A 23,134-nucleotide genomic window follows, 5' to 3' on the forward strand; every position below is an offset into this window, starting at 1 on the left:
AAAACAAAGAAATAATAATAATTAAAAAAAAGAGATTAATTAAAATGGATAACAATCATTTTCTGCGTAAAGGATGTTGGATGACTTGGAAGTCTCATTACACTGTGCCTATTTTATATTGTTTGAGATCTGGGTGTACCCCCAGAATTGTTGAATGAATGAATGAGTTATTAATTAAAAACCTGAATGTTTAATTTTTTTTGCAATTTATCCAGAATTTGAGTTTTAACACAGATGCCCATGGGACCTGGGAGCTGTTTAGACACTGGAAATAAATCTGTTTTAATTCCATCTTAGTTGATTTACAGTACACCCTTTTTCTGTACACTGCATGGCCAAAAAAAAGTCTCATACTTTCAACATTATGTTCGACCACCTTTAACTTTGATCACAATGTGGTGACCAATTAACATGTGAAAATGATTCCTCATGCTCACAGAACCCAGCTTGTACAGAGGGCACTATGCATGATGGGTGCATCTCTTCATGCACTTTTCATCTTATCCTGACACACACAGACTCATCGTTTAGCAAACTGGGTCAATCTGTACTCATCAGACCACATGACCTTTTTTCATTCTTTCAAAGTCAAATATTTTTGCTCCCTAGCAAATTAAAGCTTTTTTTTCCCTATAGCCTTAATAATCACTAATCCAAATACCTTACATTTACCTATTGTTGTGTTTGGAAATGCTCTTCCTTTCACTATTAAACACTGCTGTGATTTCTTCTGTTAATTTTTTTTTATTATTATTATACTGTTTCATATCACGAAGTGTTATTATCCTTCCAGGTTTTTATACAGAGTTGGATAATTCTTAACCCAATTCCTGTAACTTTATTGTTTTCTTTGCTTGACGCAGGCCAATAAGTTGAACCTCCTTAAATTATTCCTTTTCTTAGGACTGGCAGTGTGAATAAAACCCTAAATCCTGAAATTAAAGTCTTTTTATTTTAGTAACCACTGCCAACAGAATGCGCTCTAGAATCGACATAAATCTACCCAGACCACATGTAATACAAATGAATAAGAGGTTCGAGCCTTTAAGATCTTAAAGTAGATCTTAAGAAGTATTTCAAAGCTTGCTTTTAATTAAGAGATTCCTTTCGCAGTTCACAATAAAGACTCCTTTTTTGCAACCCAAAAGACAGCATTCATGCTTCCTTATATAAAACAGTTTAGTGCTTTATATTGATATGCAGGAGGTGCTTTCATACATCACAATTTGACATCTTAAATAATTAACCATCATTCTGATGCAGAGTGCTTTTTCCCTTACACTGTCACGCTGCCCGTTGCAGTAACACACACACATACAGTATACACACACACACACACACACACACAACGTCTTCCAGTTAATGAAGAGCTCAGAGAAAGCGTTTGTATCCAAACTCCTCATTGCCTTGTCCATCCTCTCACATCGTTTAGACCGGAAATATGCCTTTTTGAAGAGCATTCAAAAAAGAGAAAGCTGAATAACAAAGAGAAAAATAAAATGCTCTTTTAAAAATATGTGCAGAAGAACATCAAAAGCTTCGACCTAGGAAGCAAAATAATCCACTGATAAGTTTTTTTTTTTTGCAGAGTCACAGACATTCCAAAAACAGCTACAGATCCTGCTCTAGGACTCGGGTTCCATGTTGGTTCTCTGGTACTGTTCCAGCTCCTTTTTCTTCTTCATGGCCAGCTGCAGCTGCTGCTTGATGATCTGTATGTGTGTCTCCAGGTCAGTCAGCTCCTGCACTATGGGGCTGTGTGCCAGGCCCAGCAGGTCCGTTTTCCCATTCGACTGCAGAGGAAACTGTCTGTTGAGCTGAGATGGGGAAGGAGAAGGAGGAGGAGGAGGAGGAAGCTCTTTACACTGTAAACACTCCAGATTGTTCTGCTGCTCCTCTTGGTTGGAAAGGTGGTGATTAGGGCAGACTGAGTTTTCACAGATGTTCCATAGATTTTGCTGGTTGCTTCCAATGTTGCACCTTTATGTAGAACAAAAAAGAAAAAACAAAACAAAACAGAATTTAGCATTAACTTGTAACTTGTATTTTTGTTTTATTCAGTCTTATCTATGATTGGTTAGTTGCTTGACCACATATCAAATGAGGAGCCAATCAGTGCCTTTCCATATCCAGGGACCCAGTGAATAAATGTCCGAAGTAAATACTTGTGGGAGTGACTTCTCAAAGAGTTTACCAATCAGGAATGGATGTAAAAGTTCCAATATGGGGTGAACATGCACAGAAAGAATACATTTGGTCCAACAATAGAAAAACTACTGGATCAAGCATTTACAAAGTGAACATTACCTGTTGAATGGATGATCAAAGGAATACCATTATTCTGCTATTATTAATAAAAAATGTAATTGGCTGGATCGGGTCAGAACTAAAGTGTCTGCATGATGCATTTTTTTTTTTAGATTGGGTTTACAATTCACTAGTAAAATATTTTGGTCCATGGAAACACGTTTATTGTAGGAGGAAGATCACTAACAAGATTTTAAACATTAAACAATTTAAACTTTTTAAATATAGTACATATTTACATATATAACTTCTATATACAGTATATACTGTTTTCCCAAATGTAACAATGTAAGTATTGGTAACACAACTGTGCTCTGTTTGTTTGTTGAATTCTCTTTCAGAACATCCAAAACGGCACTGTATTTAAACTGTTTAAAAGTATTACTAGCTTGTTGCAGGGGTGTAAAAGAAATAAGTTATTTTTTTTGACACACACAAACAGCAAATATGCCAAATGGAAAGGGGCCACTTTTGATATTTATTATTAGATATTCACAGAAATATATCCATTTATTTATTTCTCTATCTATGAATTTATTACGTTTCTATTTTGTTTTTGAAATCAGTAGGGGGTTTGAATATCTGCGCAAACGTTTTTTTAGGAATCTGTTAGGAGTTTGGTTTTTGAAAAAGGACGAATCTTTAATTTTTTTTAAGAATTATTTATTTATGTTATAAAAAGCAAACATGCAGGTACCGCAGCCAGTCACAAATCGATCCTGGCAAGAATTCAACATCTAGCTTAAAATGTCACTGTGTTTTTTTTTCAAGGTTTATAGCAAAATATCACTTTTGTTCTATTGTTTTGATGATTAAAAAAAACATTGTGTTTATAGGTAGGTTATTAATCCTACAATGGTATGACAGATCTTTTGCCACAATTTAACACTTTTCCAGCATGGGTGTGTCAGATCACATACTGATAGATGGCTCTGATTCTGGGCAACATAAACAAATCAGGAATGGTGCTACTGCTCTAAAGAAGGAATCTCCGAGAATTCTTTCTTTATTTATTTTCTAAAAAGTAAAAAGCTAATTATGAACAGTAGTTGAGACAGGCATTAAGACAGACAAATTGTACTGTCCACTGGGAAAACACTATTTAGTCATAAGCTTCTGGCTGCTTTGGTACCTTTGACAGTAAATGAGTCATAAGCAAGCGGCATGATTGGTTCTATCAAATACAAAGTGAGTTTCTATTCAACTCCTATTAGTTTTTAGGCTTCATTATACTGTATGTTTGTGGGTGCCTACAGCATATAAGGGCCATTTAAGTCAAACCGGAACTTGAGATGAAATTCCTTGTGAAGAAGTAAAACTAATTGACATTGACCATGCTTCAAGCCATTTCCACATATTTGGGCCAATAAAAGAGTTCCTGAAAGGCCAGTGTTTTGTGACTTGTGCAGGCAATCAGATCGTGTCTCTGGTGAACTGAAAAATCTTTTTACCTTGATGGTATGCAAACACTTGTGAAGCACTATGATAAGTTCATTAGTGTAGCAGGGAAAGAAATAAAGGGAGGTTTTTACCTCTTATAATTGTTTTTTGTTATTCTGCACAATCAATATTCCTGATTTGAGTTAAACGCCCCTCTAATTATGTCTGCACAGGCTGTGTAATAGTAGCTCCTTACCTTTTTTCTGGTTTTGCAATAGTTGATAATTTGTCTTCATTGAAGGTCGGGTTAAGTGCTCGATGCAATCTCTGACAGAGCAATTGTATTTAGTGTTATTAAAGACAACACACAGAGCAGCTGGGAATATGCAAATATAATTAATTACTTTTAATTGACTTAGGTTATCATTAATGCACTAATATATCACTGAAATGAAATTCGATTATACTCGAGGTCATCAGTCAAAAAGACAATAAATAGACTCACTTGACTTGTATGAAGCCAATAATGCGGTTTGTTCTGCATCTTGGGTATCACCCAACGATGAACAACGTGTTCAGCAATAGTGGTGAGGAGAGACAAAGCGACTCCTACGCACAGCATTACAAATAACCCTGAGAAATGTTTAATCCCCATCTGTAAAGTCTAGATATCACAACAAAGTGCACGTTAGATTAAATCCGAAAGATTAAACAAAAATATTCCATATATTGAGCATCATATGAAACTAAATAAGAGATTGAATATGTGGCAATGGATTGCTACTGGGCTTTGGTATATCATGCATATTTCATTACCTCTGTCACAGCAAAACTTCTCTTCCCACAGGGCACCACTTTGTACCACTTATCATGCAGCATGTCCATAAATCCATCTGACTTGTACTGGCTAACCAGCTCAGAGATATTTGAAGTGAGTGGTGAATTCTGCTTGAGACCTATGCCATAGCCTGGGAATTCAATTATTTGCAAATGTTATTAGTGAATATAAAAAGATTACAAGCAATAGATTCAACTATAATATTTGGAAATTTAAAGACTGGACTCTGTAGCAATGTTAAAAATACATGTGGTCTAATGAGAACAGATTTACCCTATTCCTATTCCAGAGCAACTGGGGTTGCTTTGGTTCGTCCGGTCAAGGCTTAACATCATGTAGCAATAAAATGAAGTCAGCTGAGTTCCCGAATGTACTGAATGATTAGGTTATCCCACTGATGGATTTTTTTTTCTGATGGCAAGCCATATACCAGGACTCAACTTTCATGTATTCACACATGAATTGGCCACAATATTGGTTCCTCTGAGATGGTGGTGGAGAGTGAGCACTGCGCAATACACTGGTGTAAAGTTGACCATGGTGACTAGGGTGAGAAAAAATAACCATGCCATATGGCTATGAAGGGGTAAGGGCACAGAGCAATGGATTGATTGGAATGGATGCAGTAGTTGCAGCAGCACCTCTGTGTGTGCTGACACCACTGTGCAGTTCAAGGGCATCCTGCTTGCACCCTTTTTGGTACAAAGCATTATAAAATTTTGACACATATGACAAGAATGATCTTTGTTATGTATTAATTATACAGACATGGTATAATAACTGATGTGTAGTTTTTTGATGTAGAAACCTGCCACACTTTAAAACAAGTGACTATTGGGCAAAATGTTTGAAAAGTAATACGTACATTTTAGCTTCAGCTTAAGATAATAAAAAACTGCCAATGAGTTTAAATACTGAAATAACTATGACTGAAACTTGTTTTCAAAAACATTTCAAAATAAGATGATTATGAATATTCTGGAATATGAATAGACATTTGACACATTGACATTTTTCATTTTTTAGTTACATAAGTACAAGCCTAAAGAAAAATAATATAAATAAATACAAAATTTAAATTTTAATTTCCCCCCATTATTTAATACTGACAAAATTCAGGTACCATTATCGTAGAATGACTCTTATACATTTACTGGTTAACACTGTTTTTAAATTGATTTTCAGAAATCAATTCTTGTCATATATTGTTCCTTGGCACATTATGGCATTCATTCAGTATCCTAAGAAAAACAGAAATGAGGATGACTTGCCTTCAATTGCAAATGGTTTCCCCACTGTGAGAGTTTTACAATCAGCATCAATGGACACTTCATAGTCTAAGAGGGCTTTGTCCATAATAAAAGCATCTAGTTTTTGAGGATCATTCCTAAAAAGATAAATAAAACATGTGGATTATGCACTACAGTAACATTTTTACTACAATGTCTAAATAATCTTTTATGAATGTTTTTTAATTCTCTCAAAAAGAGGAAAATACTGTACATTTATTCAAAGGAAAATTATATATTGGAATTCAGATTTGCACTAAGGCTACGCTCACATTACTACAAGCCACATTGCTCAATTCTGTTTGTTTTGGTCACATCCTATTTGAAGTCATAATGGTTCACATTTATAATTACTAAAAGCTTTTATCTGACTAATGTGAAAACACCTGTTTTTTTGCACACATGTACACATTGATGTCTTTGCTTGCGCCATCTGGGTTAAAACACGTCATTATTTAGTGTAAAAGCTCTTCAGGCAGTTAGTTGGCTGTATTCATTAGAAAAGCCAGATGCCTCACTTTAGCTGTTTTAGCAGCTTTTGCTAGCACTGCTATGATATTCTCATGCTGCACATGGTGACTGATGACATGCGCAGCGGCAAAAAGTTGCATATATTTCAATCTGATCAGTCTCATTCACATTTTACGGTGTTCAAACAGCCCTAAAAAACAGATCTGTGTCATTTTAGGGTTAATAAGGTTTAAAAGGATTTGAGTCATTTTAGGCTGGTAATGTGAGCGTAGTCATAATGTTCTGTAAGAACAGGGTACAGCATTTCAATGTGTTTCATAGAAATAATTAATTTTTTAAATATTGAAGTTCGAAAAGGCGTCAGCAGGCAGTTGTCGCTAAGTTTTTAGCAGTTATCTATTTCAGCAGCATTCTAGTTTGGAAACATAGTCTGAAGCTGGACTTGGAAAAAAAATGGCATGCACTACAGTTTATTTGATTTTGTTGACTAAATCCTAAATCCCATTATGTCTGTGGCTGTTTGAAGGATTTTCAAAATCCATACTAGCAGATTTTTGGAAACCCTTGATCCGAGGAGCGCCTAAAAGAGGATGTGAGAGATCAAAAGAGCACAGGTATAAGAACACAATCAGTTGATGCAGTCAGGAAAACTGAATGTGCTGGAGGATGCTAGATGCTAGTCTATACATTCCCATGCTTATGAAAAGGTTTGAAAACTTTTTTTAGGCCAAACTCCACAGTCCAGCACCACTTTACCTAGCTTCTAGTTGCCCATACTGTACGAGGTTCCCACCATACAATAGTCACTTTAAGAGCATTTCTACTCTGCTATAGTATTGACAATTCAAGTTTTGATGTTAGTTTTCTGAAATTTTCTGTAATGATTATGGCTTACTTAAGGTGGTCTATCCCATCAGGGGTTGTAGGAACATTATATCTCCTCATGTATTCATGCATTTCTGGAAAGCTTTTTTTCACGTAATCCTCAGCACTACTCTCGCGTACAGTCCCAAATCGAAAACCCTGCGATGGATGATGGAGCTTTAAGGAAAGGATAATTTCAATTAGTATTAGCAATGAATTCGATGACCACATATCAGAACGAAATTGAGTCCATAAAAACAAACAAGCAAACAAACAAACAAAAAAATCAAATGTAGGATAGACTTACCTTGGGGTCATGTATACCTGAAAGCTGCTCATATGTCTTTTCCCCAACCATCACGGCAGCCAAGTTGGCTGTATATGTTGAGAGACAAAACAGACAAAATATGGCCCAGAGGTTCATTAGAAATCGGCCTGTCCAGCACTTGGGTGGCTTGATGGCAGCTGTCCTGCCAAACAAGATAGCATAGCAAACATTGAGTGCTGAAGAGAAGGAAAAGACACGTTCCCTGTTTCGGCCTTTGGGTGTCATCCCAAATGGACTCTTCCACTCGTACAGGGTAAGGAACACAGCAGTAACATGGAGAGATGCAAAAATGCCCAGCCACATGCTCCAGTGTAAGGGCCACATAAAGGCGCCAATGGGTGCTGCCGTATCTCTTGTCCTTACCAAGATACCCAGGCTGGTTGAGAAGAAAGGGCTGGTGAAGTCGATAACCTGACTTCGTGCTGAGTTGATGCTAAATGAAGTAACGGCCAGCTGCGCTGCACCACTCAGCAGGTCACCCACCAGGCCTGTCCAGCGGCCATTCTTGTAGGCACCATACTTTCCATCTCCCACAATATAGAGGTCAAAGTTAAAACCCACATCCTCAGCCAGCTTCTCCAGCAGGTCAATACAGTAGCCATAGCAGCATTTCTTGATTTCGGTGGGAACAGAGCTATTGCCAGACTGCAAGTCATGAAAGAGGGCATCAAGAACCGCTGTTTCGTTGGTGAGTGGGTCAAGGCAGAGCTGCCCTGCTGGACACTGACCATCGACATCCACCTCCCGCGTGAATACAAATGGGTGCTCTACCAGTGTCACTACTCGCAGGTGCAACCTAGATGAATGCCTCCTATCGCCACCCGGGTGTGAACGTTTCTTGCTAGGCCAAACTCCATAGTCAAGTACCACTTTACCCTGCTTCCAGCTGCCAAGTCGTGTCCATGCAGGGTTCCCCAAGGGGTCGTGCTGCAGATTCCAAATAAAGTGGTGGCTTTCGGAGATAATGGTAGACTCATCCTGAACATGAATGTAGCCACTTAGCCCATCAAATGATGTGTTGGTCATGAACCTAGGAAACAGGAGTACAACAATTTCAGTGCCTTTTTTAAAATGACGTCCTTTTTTTTTTTAAGTTGTACAGATGTTTAGTTTTATAGTTTTCTATGACTGTCAGAGCAACACTGGAATCTACTCTGCAGTGAGCATGAAGCTTAGTATGCATGAGTTCTCCTGGCAGCTGGTAAAGAATACCTTGTTCAGAGAGAAAGATTTTGTGTTGCTAGCTTCAGGAGTATGACAGCTACGTTTCAGAGTGTTATATCCTACAACCCCTGGAAGCTTTCTCCCTAATCACCATGATAGCATTTTCCATCTATAAATGTGTTATTCTCTCCTCTTGGCTCATCCCAGCAAGGGGCAATTTTAAAAGCTGCCATGTTGTTGTATTTTCTTTCTATGTAGATATCCTTTGGGAAGACATAGATATATAGTACAATTATCAGCACAATGTCAATCACATATGTTTTTAAGACAATATCACATCTCTCACATTATGCACTTGTATGGCATTTAATACAGTCGCAATTTTTCAGTTAGAATGAAACGGAGGCTCATATAATGGCTTCAATTTGGGGGATGAATGTGCTGAAATTATCTGAAGACAGCAAACATAACAAATATAAAAATGCTAATACTTTGCATTTGTACTTTTGAAATAGCCCAAATGTACTTTTGAAATAGCCCATCCTGGTGCTTATAGTACTAAAAGGTCTTTCAGAAGAAAAAACTCTTATCAAAACATCTGTCCAACTTCCACTCTTTTGTTCTTCAGTAATACACCAGGACATTTTTCATGGTTTATGTACTTTGTAGTAACAGATTTTGATGGCACAGGCGTTTGTTTTAACATATAAAAATTCTTTTGCAAAAAAAATCTTTTGCAGCTAATAAACAGGGATGTTTCTGACAGACAACATGTTTGTGTGTTTGACAGAGTCTTTCCTGGCGACAGAAAAGCTTATTAAAGCACAGCGGATAGACCGAGCAACAATGCAACTTTAAATCTTTACAATGATGTATGATGATCCTTTGGTATGAGAATTCATGGTTCGTTACACTGAATCCAAACTGAATGCCATTTTTTTGCATTACTATGTTTTAATACCATTATGGGGGTCATGATTATGCAGAATTATGTTTTTTTAAGCACATCCTAGTCTTATCAGAAAATCCCAATGCCTACTGTAGTTTGATGTCTAGAGCTTTAGCCGTCTACACACATCAGCAGGATGTCCATACATGTAGTTTTTTTTTTTTTAATCAGTTATTGACCAGTGCTCTGCTGACAGTATGGATTATATAAAGGGTTAATCTTTCAGTTTTTTTTTTTAATGAAGAAAAGCCCATTCAGAGAGCAAAATGCGGCTTTTATGGCAGCTGGCATCCATTGCATTTACTGCCGCTCATTACAACACTATCATGGTTGCAGAATACACAGTTACAGGAACGGTAGCACGAATAGAAACTGTCAGCTGCTAGTTAATCGATTGCGGATGGCATCGTTCTCCCAGACAGAATTTTAAAAAAGGGTGGGCAGATACACTTGGGTGGCTATTAATATATTATGTTCTACGTGTGGGAATGAAATATTTTTGTTTTTGAGATGGTAAAACAGTGCGACTTTTCTATAATCCTATATTTTAATCCTATATCCTATAATTCTATAGGTGATGTGCTCTAAACTATTTAAACATTGACAGGCAGCACTGCATCCTGTTTGGTAGGAGTGAATTATTTGTCAAGTTTGTTTAGAATTGTAAAATCTGAAAAATATATTATTGAATCGGAATATTTATAAGACCGTGATTCTTATACACAATATCACAATTATTACAATACAATTTTAATTGGAATGATCATAATATTGTATCGGACGGTCACTTGTCATTCCCAACACTGGTAAATATACAGCAGTAACAGATATTAAATGATGCATGGATGAAGCCGAAAATGTTGTAGAATGCTTAAATTCTATACCTTGACAGATATTTTCCTGAGGTGAGATTTCTATCCTCAATCATCATGCAGTTTGTGATACCAGGGATCAGAGCCAGCTCCGGAGAAACAGTAGCAGCTGATCCAACGGCCCTGGCAATAAACTCCAATGAATCTTGGACATAGTGATCCAGAGCTGGCTGCCTCATTCGCCCGTGCGCCATAAGGCCCATCGGCAGCCCCTCGGTCCTTAACACCTCCACGTTCTGTGAGTCCCCTATAATCCAGTGGTAGTCTGGCAGCACTAAACCAAGCTTCGCTATGGTTACAAAGATCCTCTTTATGTCCCGAATATCACATCCAAAAGTCACAATGGTGGACATTATGTCCTTGACGGAGGTCATGTGACCCTGCAAGGACATCTGAAAGTCACTTTTGCTGCTGCTGTTGATGGAAATGTTGACTATGGAACCCAAGTGAAATTTGGAATTGTTGCGAAGCAAAAACACAAACTGGGAGATATTCAGCTCCTGGCACATCAACAGGCTCACGTCATACCAATTATTAATGGAAAGAAGAGAGTAGATTAAGTCTGCCTGAGGAGTCTGGGGATTCTTCATGGCCATCTGGAAATGGAGCGAGTTCTGTTGGATAAGAATAAAAGAAAAAACTGTTACAGGAAATAGAGCTAAAAAAAAAAAAGACAGACGGACAGCTCATGTCCTTCACTGCAATGAAGCACAGCATACAGACAGCAAGCTTGCTTTGAACCGCTTTCAATAAGTAATGCCCATTCCACCGATTCAGTCAAATTTTCAAGAATCAGATGACAGTGCTGGAATCAGCCCTGGCATCTGGTCTACCAATCCAATTAATGCTTAATTGTTGAATAGACATCAACAGCCAGAAAACATTCAAAAAACAGTTTAATATTCCACATTTTTGCAAAGTGTCTTCATTAACATTGAAATGGCATAATTGCGTTTTATTATGTACAGGTTGATGTATCAGTATTCAACATGCACATTAGCAACTGCCTTAAACTGCATTTAAATGGTGTATTTTAAGGAATTTAAATATAAGGGTCTACATAAATGTCTTTAAGGTCTAGAGACCTGAGGGCAGTTCTATACTCAGTGTTTTTATGGCTGTGAGGTCATATTTGGCTCGCACTTTTATTTTAAAACTAGCCCAATGAGGCATAAACAAACAATGAACCTGGAAACTCTGTTCACACCTGTTAGATTAACTGAAATATTTCGAATTATCTTGATATTCATGAATGTCAGTCTTTATTAACCTAATACTGGAGGCTTAATAGATAAAGCAGTATTGAATAACCTTGTACCACCTCACTAAGTCACTCATCAAAACATCTGGATGAAATGATTAGCACACAGTGTAGTTTTCCCTGAGGGAGACAGATTTAAATGCCAGCGGAAAACACACTATAATAATAACTAGCTGGGAAAAAAACTTTCATGGATTTATTTTTGAACAAAGCAAGTTTTACTTCTTTTGTTCGAAAAATTCCCTTCCTTTTTCATAAGTTAATTATGCTATAATCTTTTTAACTTGTAGATCATTACGAAGCATACTCACTGATCCATCTTTCTGCTGAGCCATAATCACCACCTACAGTTTACTCAGATTTGTTAAACAGCTAGTCTACATGAGACGAAGCTAGATTTTCCCTGCGGGTGTCCCTTTCTTTTAAAGTATTTATTCCATAAACATTTTGCTTTGAATATATAATATTCAGTTTACACCAAGAACATACAAGAACCCTGTCATGTCCTTCAGCTTAAATCGTGGTTTTAGGAAGATGTTTAATATGTTTAGAGCAGCACAGCCAGACAAAGATTAATGTGTTACATTCTCAGGTTAACTTTAAATTAGCAAGAAATAAAACAGGACAGCCTTTGACAGGAATCAACCCCCGAATCTGGAGACGTGAGGCAACAATAAAAACTGTTAAGCCATTCTGCCCATCATTACTTACATTATAAAACTATCATCTTTTGATAAGTCAGATTTAAGAACTCCATAACACAATGTACAATATTTCATCAATCAGGATTTCTTTGCTAAGCTGCTTAGCACTAAACATTTAGATATCCTGGTACAAACCCAGTGGTTAAGGTGTTGGGATACTCATCAGAAGGTTCCAGGTTTAAACACCAGCACCACCAAGGTGACACTGTTGGGCCCTTGAGCAAGGCCCTTAACCCTCACTTGCTCATATGTATACTAAGATAAAATGCAAGTGGATTTGATAAGTGGATAATCTGTCAAATGCTATGGATGTAAATATATATTACAATCTGGTAAATATTTTTTACCCTATCATATTTGCTCATGTTACTTTCGCAAAATGTCTCATGATTATCTGTTTTGTATCTTCAACATAGAATAATTAATAGCAATATTCATCATGTTTCCAACTATTACATGCCATACAGTCCTCTGTGGACAAAATGAATGGCAAGGTGTGCATTTGAAATCAAAAGATGAAAATTATAAGATAAATAAGAATTTCAGTTTTTATTTCCGTATACAGTACGTACATACAGCTTTGTTTACAACGGGAACACTATCGGTATGTTCCGGATTTGACGCGGTTATAGGGCTTGATCACTGTCATGTGGGTGTCAGGGGTGTGTTTCAGAAGTCTCCCAGAGGTAACTCTCTAGGCCGCTTTCCTAAAGATTCTCGTCTATTTTTGCCGGAAGCTGCTTTTGAGAGGCATCTGAAAGCAACAACCTTTTTTTTTTTTTTTTTACAGTGCACAACCAAACAAGCACGAGTACACACACACATTAAAATAAAGTAATTAAGAGAAATAATGAAATAAAATAACATAATAAATAAATAAAAATACAAATAACATGTCTGGGACATACACTCACCTAAAGGATTATTAGGAACACCTGTTCAGTTCCTCATTAATGCAATTATCTAATCAACCAATCACATGGCAGTTGCTTCAATGCATTTAGGGGTGTGGTCCTGGTCAAGACAATCTCCTTGACTCCAAACTGAATGTCAGAAGGGGAAAGAAAGGTGATTTAAGCAATTTTGAGCGTGGCATGGTTGTTGGTGCCAGACGGGCCGGTCTGAGTATTTCACAATCTGCTCAGTTACTGGGATTTTCACGCACAACCATTTCTAGGGTTTACAAAGAATGGTGTTCAAAAGGAAAAAAATCCAGTATGCGGCAGTCCTGTGGGCGAAAATGCCTTGTTGATGCTAGAGGTCAGAGGAGAATGGGCAGACTGATTCAAGCTGATAGAAAAGCAACTTTGACTGAAATAACCACTCGTTACAACCGAGGTATTGTTGCCACCTTTTGCTTAAACCTATTTACCAAGTGATCCAAAATGTGACTGACAAGTATTTCCTACTGCTCTTTATTTTATTAAAATTTTCTTTACCATCATATTCTGGATGCCGTGTTTTATTAAAAAACAAAAAAATTATCAGATCATCTCCCCATTGCTTCTACGGTATCTGTACCTCTTTCCAACACTTCTCTCTGTATCGGTTTTGATCACTCACTCATCTTCTATACCGCTTCATCCTGTATTCAGGGTTGCGGGATCGGTTTTGATATCCAATAAAATTAAGCTAGTGTTACTCTAGCTTAAATTGGGAACAAAATCTCTTGAAAGCTTCTTTAAAAAAAGGATGAATTTCCAATGCTGAGACAGCAGACGAGCATCTGAGACTGCCAACAAAAAGAAAGCTGCATTTAAAAAAAAAAGAATTCCAAGAGTCCTACCTCAACTACCAGCCTTTTGCAACAGGTGATTCACATGCTCCAAGCCTGTTCTGTATAATAGATGTAGTCTAAAAATTATGTTTGAGACAACTCAAAACCCTGCTTACATTTCCAACAACCCATCTTTGTGAAATGGGGTTGTCTGCAGTGACAGCAATGGAATTACAGAGCAGACTGGACATGAGAAATACACTTTGTGTGTCCCAGATGGGACTATCTTGTTACAGGGGACCAGGGGTAGCTCAGTGGTTAAAGCATAGGACTACGGTTCGGAAGATCCCAGGTTCAAACCCCACAACCACCAAGTTGCCACTGTTGGGCCCTTGAGCAAGGCCCTTATCCTTTAACTGCTCAGATGTATAATGAGATAAAAATGTAAGTCGCTCTGGATAAGAGCGTATGCCTAAATGTAAATGTTACTGGGGAACAACTTCAGCGGTGTGTTATGGTATGTTGAATTTTTTTATGTACTTTATGCTTTGTTATGAGCACATGATGGCCTGGCTGTGGAAAATTGTCTTACATAAATCTGGATAGTGGCGCAAAAAAATGGTTGGAGACAACTAGTTCACACAATTAGTACTGTAGCTCTAAATGCCTTGGTTTGAGGCCTGGGTTTCACCTGTAAAGACTTTATTTGTTGTTTATAAAAGATGTGATCATGACGCAAACCACACAAGCTCATCAGTCATGCAACATGGAGGCAGTGTCATGTCTTGGGCTTGCATGACTGCCTCTGGAACAGCTTCGCTAATCTTTATTAATGATGGTAATCCTGATGAGGGAAGTAGAATATTGGATATGCAACCAAATGCTGAACATTGCTTACTTTAAATCTGTCTGTTTCAATACTTTTGCTTAAGAGTGATCTGCCACTAAAGGTGCCATATGTTCTACACTGTCCGACACATTACGTTTGACATGGGCATATTGTAGGACTAAATGATTTATCTAGAAAAAAATTTAAAACATGACTTCCTCACATGATCTTTTTAGTTTTTGTATCACAAAAAAATCTAGAATTCTCATATACAGCATTTGGTGTTTAAAAAAAAAACAGCCAACTATGTATTAAAATTTCTGTGTTACATTTCAGCAATCATACAGGACTTTTCAGAATATATTTAAACAATATCACATGAGGAGGAGTGTGTTGTGCTGGAATATCAGCACGGTGTGATTATAGGCATAACTGCATAACCTAATTGGTGAAGGCATTATAGCTCTTCGCAGTTCTTACAGTACAGTTTATATTTCATAGAAACTAACTAACCACTGCTGGCAAAGCTGGTGACCGACAAAGTAATTATAAGTGGCAAAAGAAGTTCTAAATTCTTACCGCTACAATTTTATTTTTATTTTGTGAAGCTGCTTTGAGACAATGACCATTGTTAAAAGTGCTATATAAATAAAATTGAATTGAATTGAATATGTAGCCAAAAGGTGAGGAGAATGAAGTAGTGATCAGGTGGACAGTCCCATAAAAGTCTTAAGTTTTTCTTTATATTTCCACTTATTCCAATCAGTTCTGTTAAATTCTGGCTCCTGGGGTTAAATCCATCCTGGGGTTAAAGATAGTATACAACCCATTGTCACACACCCAATGGCGCCCTGGATCAGGGGTTGAAGAGCGATTTGGAATTCCGCCCTGCTAGGAGATAGTTAGCTTTGTAGCTGTAAATAATGGAAAAGGATGGTTCATACAGTATGCGTTTTAGAACGACTTAAAAGCAATTATTCATCAGTCAAGGTGTTTTTTAAAGATGACATGTGTGACATGTGTCAGATGTGTTTTTTTTTTTTTTTTGTTGAACGTGGCTCTGTGACTGGTTTTAAATGTTTTTTTTTGGCAGGCAGCTGCTCTTTCCTTGGTATGGTGGACCGTACAGACCAACGTTCATGAGAGATATACAGTAGTTAAACATTCCAGTGATGTTACCGTGTATTATCACCACTTGTGGAATGCCTCTTATCCAATCAGATTGCTCAGTCGAAACAAACTGTTGCATAATAAATAATATTTGCATATATTTGTATTCCAGCACATCCATTAGTATAATAAACGATTAAGACCTTGATTTTTCATCATTTCCATCTGGCACATTTTTGTGCATCATATGCCATAGCTAACTATGAAAAAGCATCTGGTGTAGAGAGATCTGAATGGAACAAGACAGATCTTGACTCAGACTTTATCCCAGACACCCAGAGCGTGTCTTTATCTACCTTCTGTCTATGCTGAAAAAAGAGACCATCACTGTTTCTACCAGACAAAAAAACCAAAGGTCAATAACAAGATTCGCTCAACCCTGACAGAGATTAATTGCCGTTGGAAGTTGATGGATGCACCCTGGGACTTTGTATTGAATTCAGGGCTTGTTTTCACCTCAACACATGTAAACAGAGACCCAGCTGACCAGAAGATGGTGCTAACTTCAAGTGCACTGACAGCCCTGAACGACGTCTGCAGACAAACTCCACCACTATGGAGAAGGTTTTGGAAGCTTTACATAATCACAAGCTGGATTTATTTATAGATACAAATGACAAAGTCATTCATGTGTCTATTCTTTAGATCATTCTAAGGAGGGATAAAAATGTTTGACATGTTTGCTTTAATAAAGGGCGTCTTAGGAGTCTTTTTTCTTATATGGAATTTGCTCTTTTTCTTTTCAACCCAAGATGGCTTTGAATCTAGAAACAGAAGATCAAATAGAAGCAGACCTGTCATTACTTGACTTTTTCCTTTTGCTTTTCATTTGAAGTCAGTAGTCTATTAGAATCAATCTGGAACAACTGTTGCACTAAAGGAAGAACTCATTTTTAACTCTTCTTGTTCTTGTATTCAGTGGTAAACACAGATGCTTCAATGTCTTAATATAGTGTAGTGTAGTGTAGTGTAGTGTAGTATTAATAGTGTATGTGTACTGTACACTAATTAATACTAGACATGCAGTAAAAAGTGAATTTAGTGGGGTAATTCATGTATCTCCACACGGAAAGCAAAATATATTTGGTAAAATATATGTTTTTTAAAATGTATACATGTTTGCATTTGTGGCGGCAAAATGTTCTGTTCCTATATAACCCTACATGCAGTGTGCTGTAAACTATTTACACATTGGCTGGCAGCAAAGCATTATCATTACAGTGAAACCTCGGATTGTGAGTAACGCGGTTTGCGAGTGTTCCGCAAGATGAGCGAAGATTTTAAATAAACTTTAAATTGAAAAACGAACAAGTCTTGGTTTACAAGACTTGGTTTACTTGGTTTACAAGTACCTAGTATCATGTATCATCATGTATCATCTCTTGCACTGCAGAATTGTGGGTAATCGTCTTAGGTATAAGTAAGGTCTGTAAGGTCTCTTACAGGTATAAACAACATCTGTGCACGCTTGTACTGTATACTATAACACACGTGTGTGTGCACATGAAAAGCAAAAGAAAGTCTAATTGGAGAGTTTAAAAATCCATTTTCTCCCTCTCTGTTTTAGCTTGTTGTTATTTGTATGCGCGCATGTAATTTGACACCATGCTCCTTTACAAACGCATACTCTCTCTCTCTCTCTCTCTCTCTCTCTCTCTTGCCTTTACACCCCCCCCCCCTTGCTTCACACACACACACGAAAACACACACACACAATTTCTGCTCTACACAGAAACACTGCTCCGTCACGATTCTTTTCAAAGGTTAAGTGCAGGTTCATTTGTTTGTTTTACTTTACAGCAGTGATTATGTTAGTTTGCGCTCACGTGAGTGTCATTAGCGATGATCCTTGCTAATTTTTTCAACAAAATTGTCTTTCACTTAATGTGTGTGTGTGTGTGTTTGTGTGAAATTTAAATAAGAGAGGAGAAAGGTTTACTGTGTAAGATGAAAAGGGGAAGACAGGAGGGGCTGAAAGTAAGAGTCTCCTCTTACTTTAGCTTCACACACATACACAAACATACACACACACACACACACACACACACACACACACACACGCATAAACTGAAACACTTTATTTTTAATTTTTTTTAAAGGTAAAGTGCAGGCTAATTTGTTTTATTTTGACTTTATATTTTGCATTAATTATTTTTATGTATTTATTTTTTTGGGCTGTGGAATGAATAATTTGAGTTTCCATTATTTCTTATGGGAAAATTAACTTTGATTTACGAGTGTTTTGGAATACGAGCCCACTTCGGCGGTTCCGCTGTTTTAAGGTTATTTTGCATCAGCTGGTCCTTGGGAATTCTTATCCCTAACAGAAACATTTATCTACATATATAATGAATTGTTTTGCATCTAAATTTTGATAAATCCCAGGGCTTGTTGGCTTAGTACTGTCGCCTTTCACCTCCAGGGTCTGGGTTCGATTCTCGTCTCAGGTCTGTGTGCATGGAGTCTCCCTGTCCTGGGTTGGTGTCTCATCCAGGGTGTTTCCTGCCTTGTGCCCTGAGTTTCCTGGGACAGGCTCCAGGCCCCCCTTGACTATGTATACAGGATAAAGCGGTATAGATGTCTGCTAACTGTCGTAAAGTCCTATAATATGCAATAATTTCTTTTTTTCCTGTAAGCATTAAGTTGCCTTGCAGGCAATAAATCCTGAACTGGCATGATCCCAAATCAGAAATTAACAATGAGTAAATTAATGCAAGGTAATCTTAAACTTTAAAACACGGCAACTTTGTTATAATTAGCTGTGTGGCCAAAAGGGTGGTGGAGATTGGCAGCTGACACCCTTTCAAATTGCTTACCTGTGAGAACACCTAGGCTGCAATCTACACATATTTAATGAAGTATATCTAGTTTATATTAATTTAGGCTGGTTATTAATTTAATTAATTTAATTCTATAGCAGACAACATGTCCTATATGTCTGTTTCCAAAATGACGGCTCTAACAACAAGCCTGCAATTAAAGAAAATTATTATGATCTGCTTAGACTGTCAGCCTGACCAGAAAATGTATGTCAACAATAACTGTATAAAATATTGTTCAAAGTGTGTTAAAATTATTTTTTCCTGCCACTTAGTATGTTTTTCTATGTCACCAATCTATTTAATGTGTCTTGTCAGTTTTCTCTTTTTCTCCAGTGTTCTTCTATTGGTGGCTTTTAGACGAGGATCATAGCAGTGGCCAAACTGAGATTTTCATATATATATATATATATATATATATATATATATATATATATATAAACATTGTTGCATTGTGGGCTAAAAAGTCTCAAAATACACAGCCAGCCATTGTAGTGTTGTTGGTGTTTTGAATGAATTCATTCAGTATAAGGAACTATAAAGCAACTAAGGCCTGTAAGGACAGTGCTGAACGGTCAACTTTGCATAAGAAATTTGGTTGGAAAGAAAATCATGAATGGCTGTGTTCAGCGTTCATGTAGCTCTTAAAGCTCAGATCATTTTAGCCATTATTTGTTTAGCTGTTTTTTTTTTTTAAAACATATACAGGTATAGGGATCACGATTGTGCAATATAGAGTGACATATTTTTTTCGGGACAAAAATAAGCAATTTAATAAACTGAATTTTTGTTCATTTTGACCGAATTCCCCAAACACAACTTAGCTAAGAAAATTAAAGACCGGGTCACAAAAGCAAAGAAATAGCACAAATACACACAATCACATGTTTCTATGGTTGTTCTCAGTTGTTTCTATGACCAAAAAAAATAACGATAATATGCTAATTTTATGAGTTTTACATTTTTACTCCATTCCCATATTCTGGTAATTTCCATCTTGAAAACCCAAATACACAGTTTGAGGCCTCCCCATTAACACACACCAGAATGGCTTCTATATAAGCACATATTTTTTTTTAATCATCATTGACCAATGCTGAGTTGCCGGCACAGATCTTTGCTGCTTGGTTTTTTAAGGGTTAAATGTTTGGGGAAGTTAATGATAAAATAGAAAAGTGGAAGTTACAGCTTTGTTTAATATTAAAAGTATTTTAATACACACAGTGCAATAATAATTAGTAATTATTCTATTATTTGTCAAATGTACTTTACAGCACATTGAAGAGCACATAAGGTTAAGCTTCCTCAAGGGCCCAACTGTGGCAACTTGGTGATGCTGGGGCTCAAATCCCTGACCTTCCAATCAGCAATCCAGTCACCCACAGCCTTAACCGATTAAGCTGTCACAGGATCGGGCTTGAACATTGGATTTTAGTGCAATAGAAAAAGGTCATGTGATCTGATGAGTCTAGAAAGACCCTATTACAAAAGGATAGGTGCATCAGGGTAAGAAGGAAGTGCATGAAGCGATGCACCCATTATGCATAGTTCCCACTGTACAGTACCTGCCACTGGAGAGTGTTATGATCTGGGGTTGCTTCAGTTGGTGTGGCAATAAAATTAAGTCAGCTGATGACCTGAATGTACCTAATGGCCAAGTTATCACATCTTTGCAGTTTTTCTTTCCTGATGGCACAGAAATATTTCAAGACTCAAATTGTGAAACACTGGTTTTGGGAGCATAAGAACCCATTTCCACACATGAACTGCCCACCACAAGCACACTTTTTGGGGGGGCTAGGCAGTTCATATTCAGTGTATACTCACTGCCTTTTTGTCATTCCCGTTTCTGTAAATCTGGATATGCCACTTATTTAATATTTTGCAACACATTTTATTATCCAATTATTGCAATGTGCTATTCTGTCCCTGTCTTGCAGTTGGCCAGCCCTGGTTCTGAAGTACCCTTTGCACATTTTATTGTTTTCCTTCCCTGACAAACTCATTTCCTTTGGGTTAGGGCTGGTAATTAGCTGATTACTTGAATATATGTGACATAGACTAGGGTTTTCAGAATGCCACCAGGGATAAAATCATTACCGTATCATCCTCATCTTGTAGGATTAATTATTCAGTTTTCTCCCAAAGACGGCAGGAAAGAAAAGAAAAGAGACTCGTACCCGACTCTTGCGCCTGAACTCGTTCTGGACGACGCTGATAACCGGGATGTGCAGTGAAGAGGACACAAACTCCAACTTGACGAATTCGTCTCTGTTTTGTGGAAACGCCATGATGGCTGAAACTCCCTGAACCACGACGGTGTGGCACACACTCTGCAGGAACGACATGGGGTCGGAACCCACAGGTGGAGGTGAAGAGGAGAAGAAGGAGAAAGCCGGCAGCTCTCCGAGTCCCAGCTCTACAGCCATGACTATCTCCAAGGACAGGTTGAACGGTAACAGGTTCGGTAATCGGTTCAGAGTCTCCGCAGCCATGAAAATCGAGTCCCTGGGCAGAAACGCACTCTCTACAGGTTTCTTAATTTTCGCGCCTTTTTGTTGGTTAGTCCTGCCAGGTCTCGCGCCAGGTTCACTCACACTCAGACTTTTCCTGACTACCTCGAGCTCTTCCCGAGCCGTTTCTCGGTCCCAATCCCAATCCCCAATCTCCAACTCTTTCTTCCTGATGGAGCTGTGCGTCACGGCGGCGCGAGGCTGAAGGTGCACGGCTCCGACGCGCACCGTGTGCCCGATGCGTTTGAGGATCTGGCATGGCTGCGGGTGCGCGAGGAGGCACGCGGGCGTCAAAACGAGCACCAAAGCGCCCGGCGCGAGCAACAGCAGCAGCACCAACCTGCCCGGATCCGGCATCCCCTCAGTGCAGCCTGCTGCTCTCAACGCGCTCGGGAAAAAGACGGCGTCCGCGCTCCCGTCTCCTGCTCCGCGTCCAGCGCCGGTTCGCTCGTTTTTCCGGTAAAGTCCAGCGCGCGGTGAGGTATCTCTCCGGATCCCGAGTGACCGCGAGCGGCACGCGCTCGAGACGCGTTTCCAAACAGCCGTTTTTCATCTCCAGAAGAATTTAAGGAGGAAAAATATTTATTATTACTGTTACTTACATCTGAAATTTTCCGATGTACACTTCCTAATCGTTTTCTTTGTATTTGCATGCATATTAATGATCCAATCCGATTTTTTTACGCGCATTTACGCACAGGAAAGTCTTCCCAAAATACGCCTGAAGACCCGGGGCAGTCGACGCCCACCGCGGAGCTCCAGCGGCGCAGCGTTTGGCACGACTCACTGACGTTCAGGCGGCGCGCGAGCTCATCAATTACGCACCGTTTTCCGTAGTGAGGCGCGCGTGAAGCTGCGCTGGCCATCACTAATGCTGCAACACACACACACACACACCATTATTATTACACACACATCATCACACACATCATCACACGCTGGCGTGACAGACACCAACCATGACTGCATCAAAACTGTGGAATTCAATTGAATGCACAAATTAGCATGTTGCAAATAGTCAGTCACAAATTGTGCGATTTTCCCCTCAGCTCGGTTGAAAAAAAAAAATCAAGGCACTTGTTACGACCTTGTTTGCAAATGATAGAACAGATCATAGGAACAGTTTTCTGATTTTTCCATACCAGTATCCTTGATCAACACCAAAACACGTGGAATTAGATTGCTTTATAACCTTGCCTTTGTTGTAGGAGCCATTTTTGTAGCAATCACAAAGAAAATCATCCTGTCTAAAACATAAATATGATTTCCTGACACATTGACTGTGATCAAGTCGTTTTACTCTCCTAAGCCTCAACATGTGAGTTTATAATCAGATATTGACAAAATGTCTCTGATATTCCTTCACCATCACTCATCATCTTTACCACTTTATCGTGTATACAGGTTTGCAAAAGACTGAGTGAACGAGGTGGGGAACTACCTGGACAGGGTGCTAATCCATCACAGGGCATACACATACCAACACTCACATGCTTGTTTACACACTACAGCTCAATTTGGGAACGCCAATTTGTCTAGTCTGCATGTCTTTGGACTGTGGGAGGAAACAAGAGTCCCCGGAGGAAAACCCACCAAGCAACATGCAAACTTCATGCACACAGACTGGACGCAGAAATCAAACCCAGAACCCAGGTGCAA

At 38.4% G+C, this 23,134-nt stretch overlaps 1 protein-coding gene across 1 annotated transcript; it reads right to left on the bottom strand.

Annotated features, from left to right (window-relative positions):
- Window positions 1-1,354: 1,354 nt before the first annotated feature.
- Window positions 1,355-21,832, bottom strand: grin3a (glutamate receptor, ionotropic, N-methyl-D-aspartate 3A). Its single transcript, XM_053515812.1, has 9 exons — window positions 21,143-21,832; window positions 10,475-11,076; window positions 7,457-8,507; window positions 7,181-7,326; window positions 5,797-5,912; window positions 4,504-4,655; window positions 4,193-4,351; window positions 3,944-4,014; window positions 1,355-1,980 (listed from the first exon to the last, which is right to left on the bottom strand). Exons 1-9 carry the CDS (start codon window positions 21,830-21,832, stop codon window positions 1,626-1,628), a joined length of 3,342 nt encoding a protein of 1,113 aa, XP_053371787.1. The 3' UTR covers window positions 1,355-1,625.
- Between the last annotated feature and the right edge of the window lie 1,302 nt (window positions 21,833-23,134).

The sequence above is a fragment of the Clarias gariepinus genome, chromosome 17, assembly GCF_024256425.1.
Source record: "Clarias gariepinus isolate MV-2021 ecotype Netherlands chromosome 17, CGAR_prim_01v2, whole genome shotgun sequence".
Lineage (NCBI taxonomy): Eukaryota > Metazoa > Chordata > Actinopteri > Siluriformes > Clariidae > Clarias > Clarias gariepinus.

Coding starts and splice junctions, on each gene's coding strand:
- grin3a (XM_053515812.1), bottom strand. CDS start 21,832: ATGCCGGATCCGGGCAGGTTGGTGCTGCTGCTGTTGCTCGCGCCGGGC. Junction 8,508..10,474: donor TCAGGAAAATATCTGTCAAG/GTATAGAATTTA, acceptor CCTGTTTCCTAG/GTTCATGACCAACACATCAT. Junction 1,981..3,943: donor ATTGCAAAACCAGAAAAAAG/GTAAGGAGCTAC, acceptor TTCTACATAAAG/GTGCAACATTGGAAGCAACC.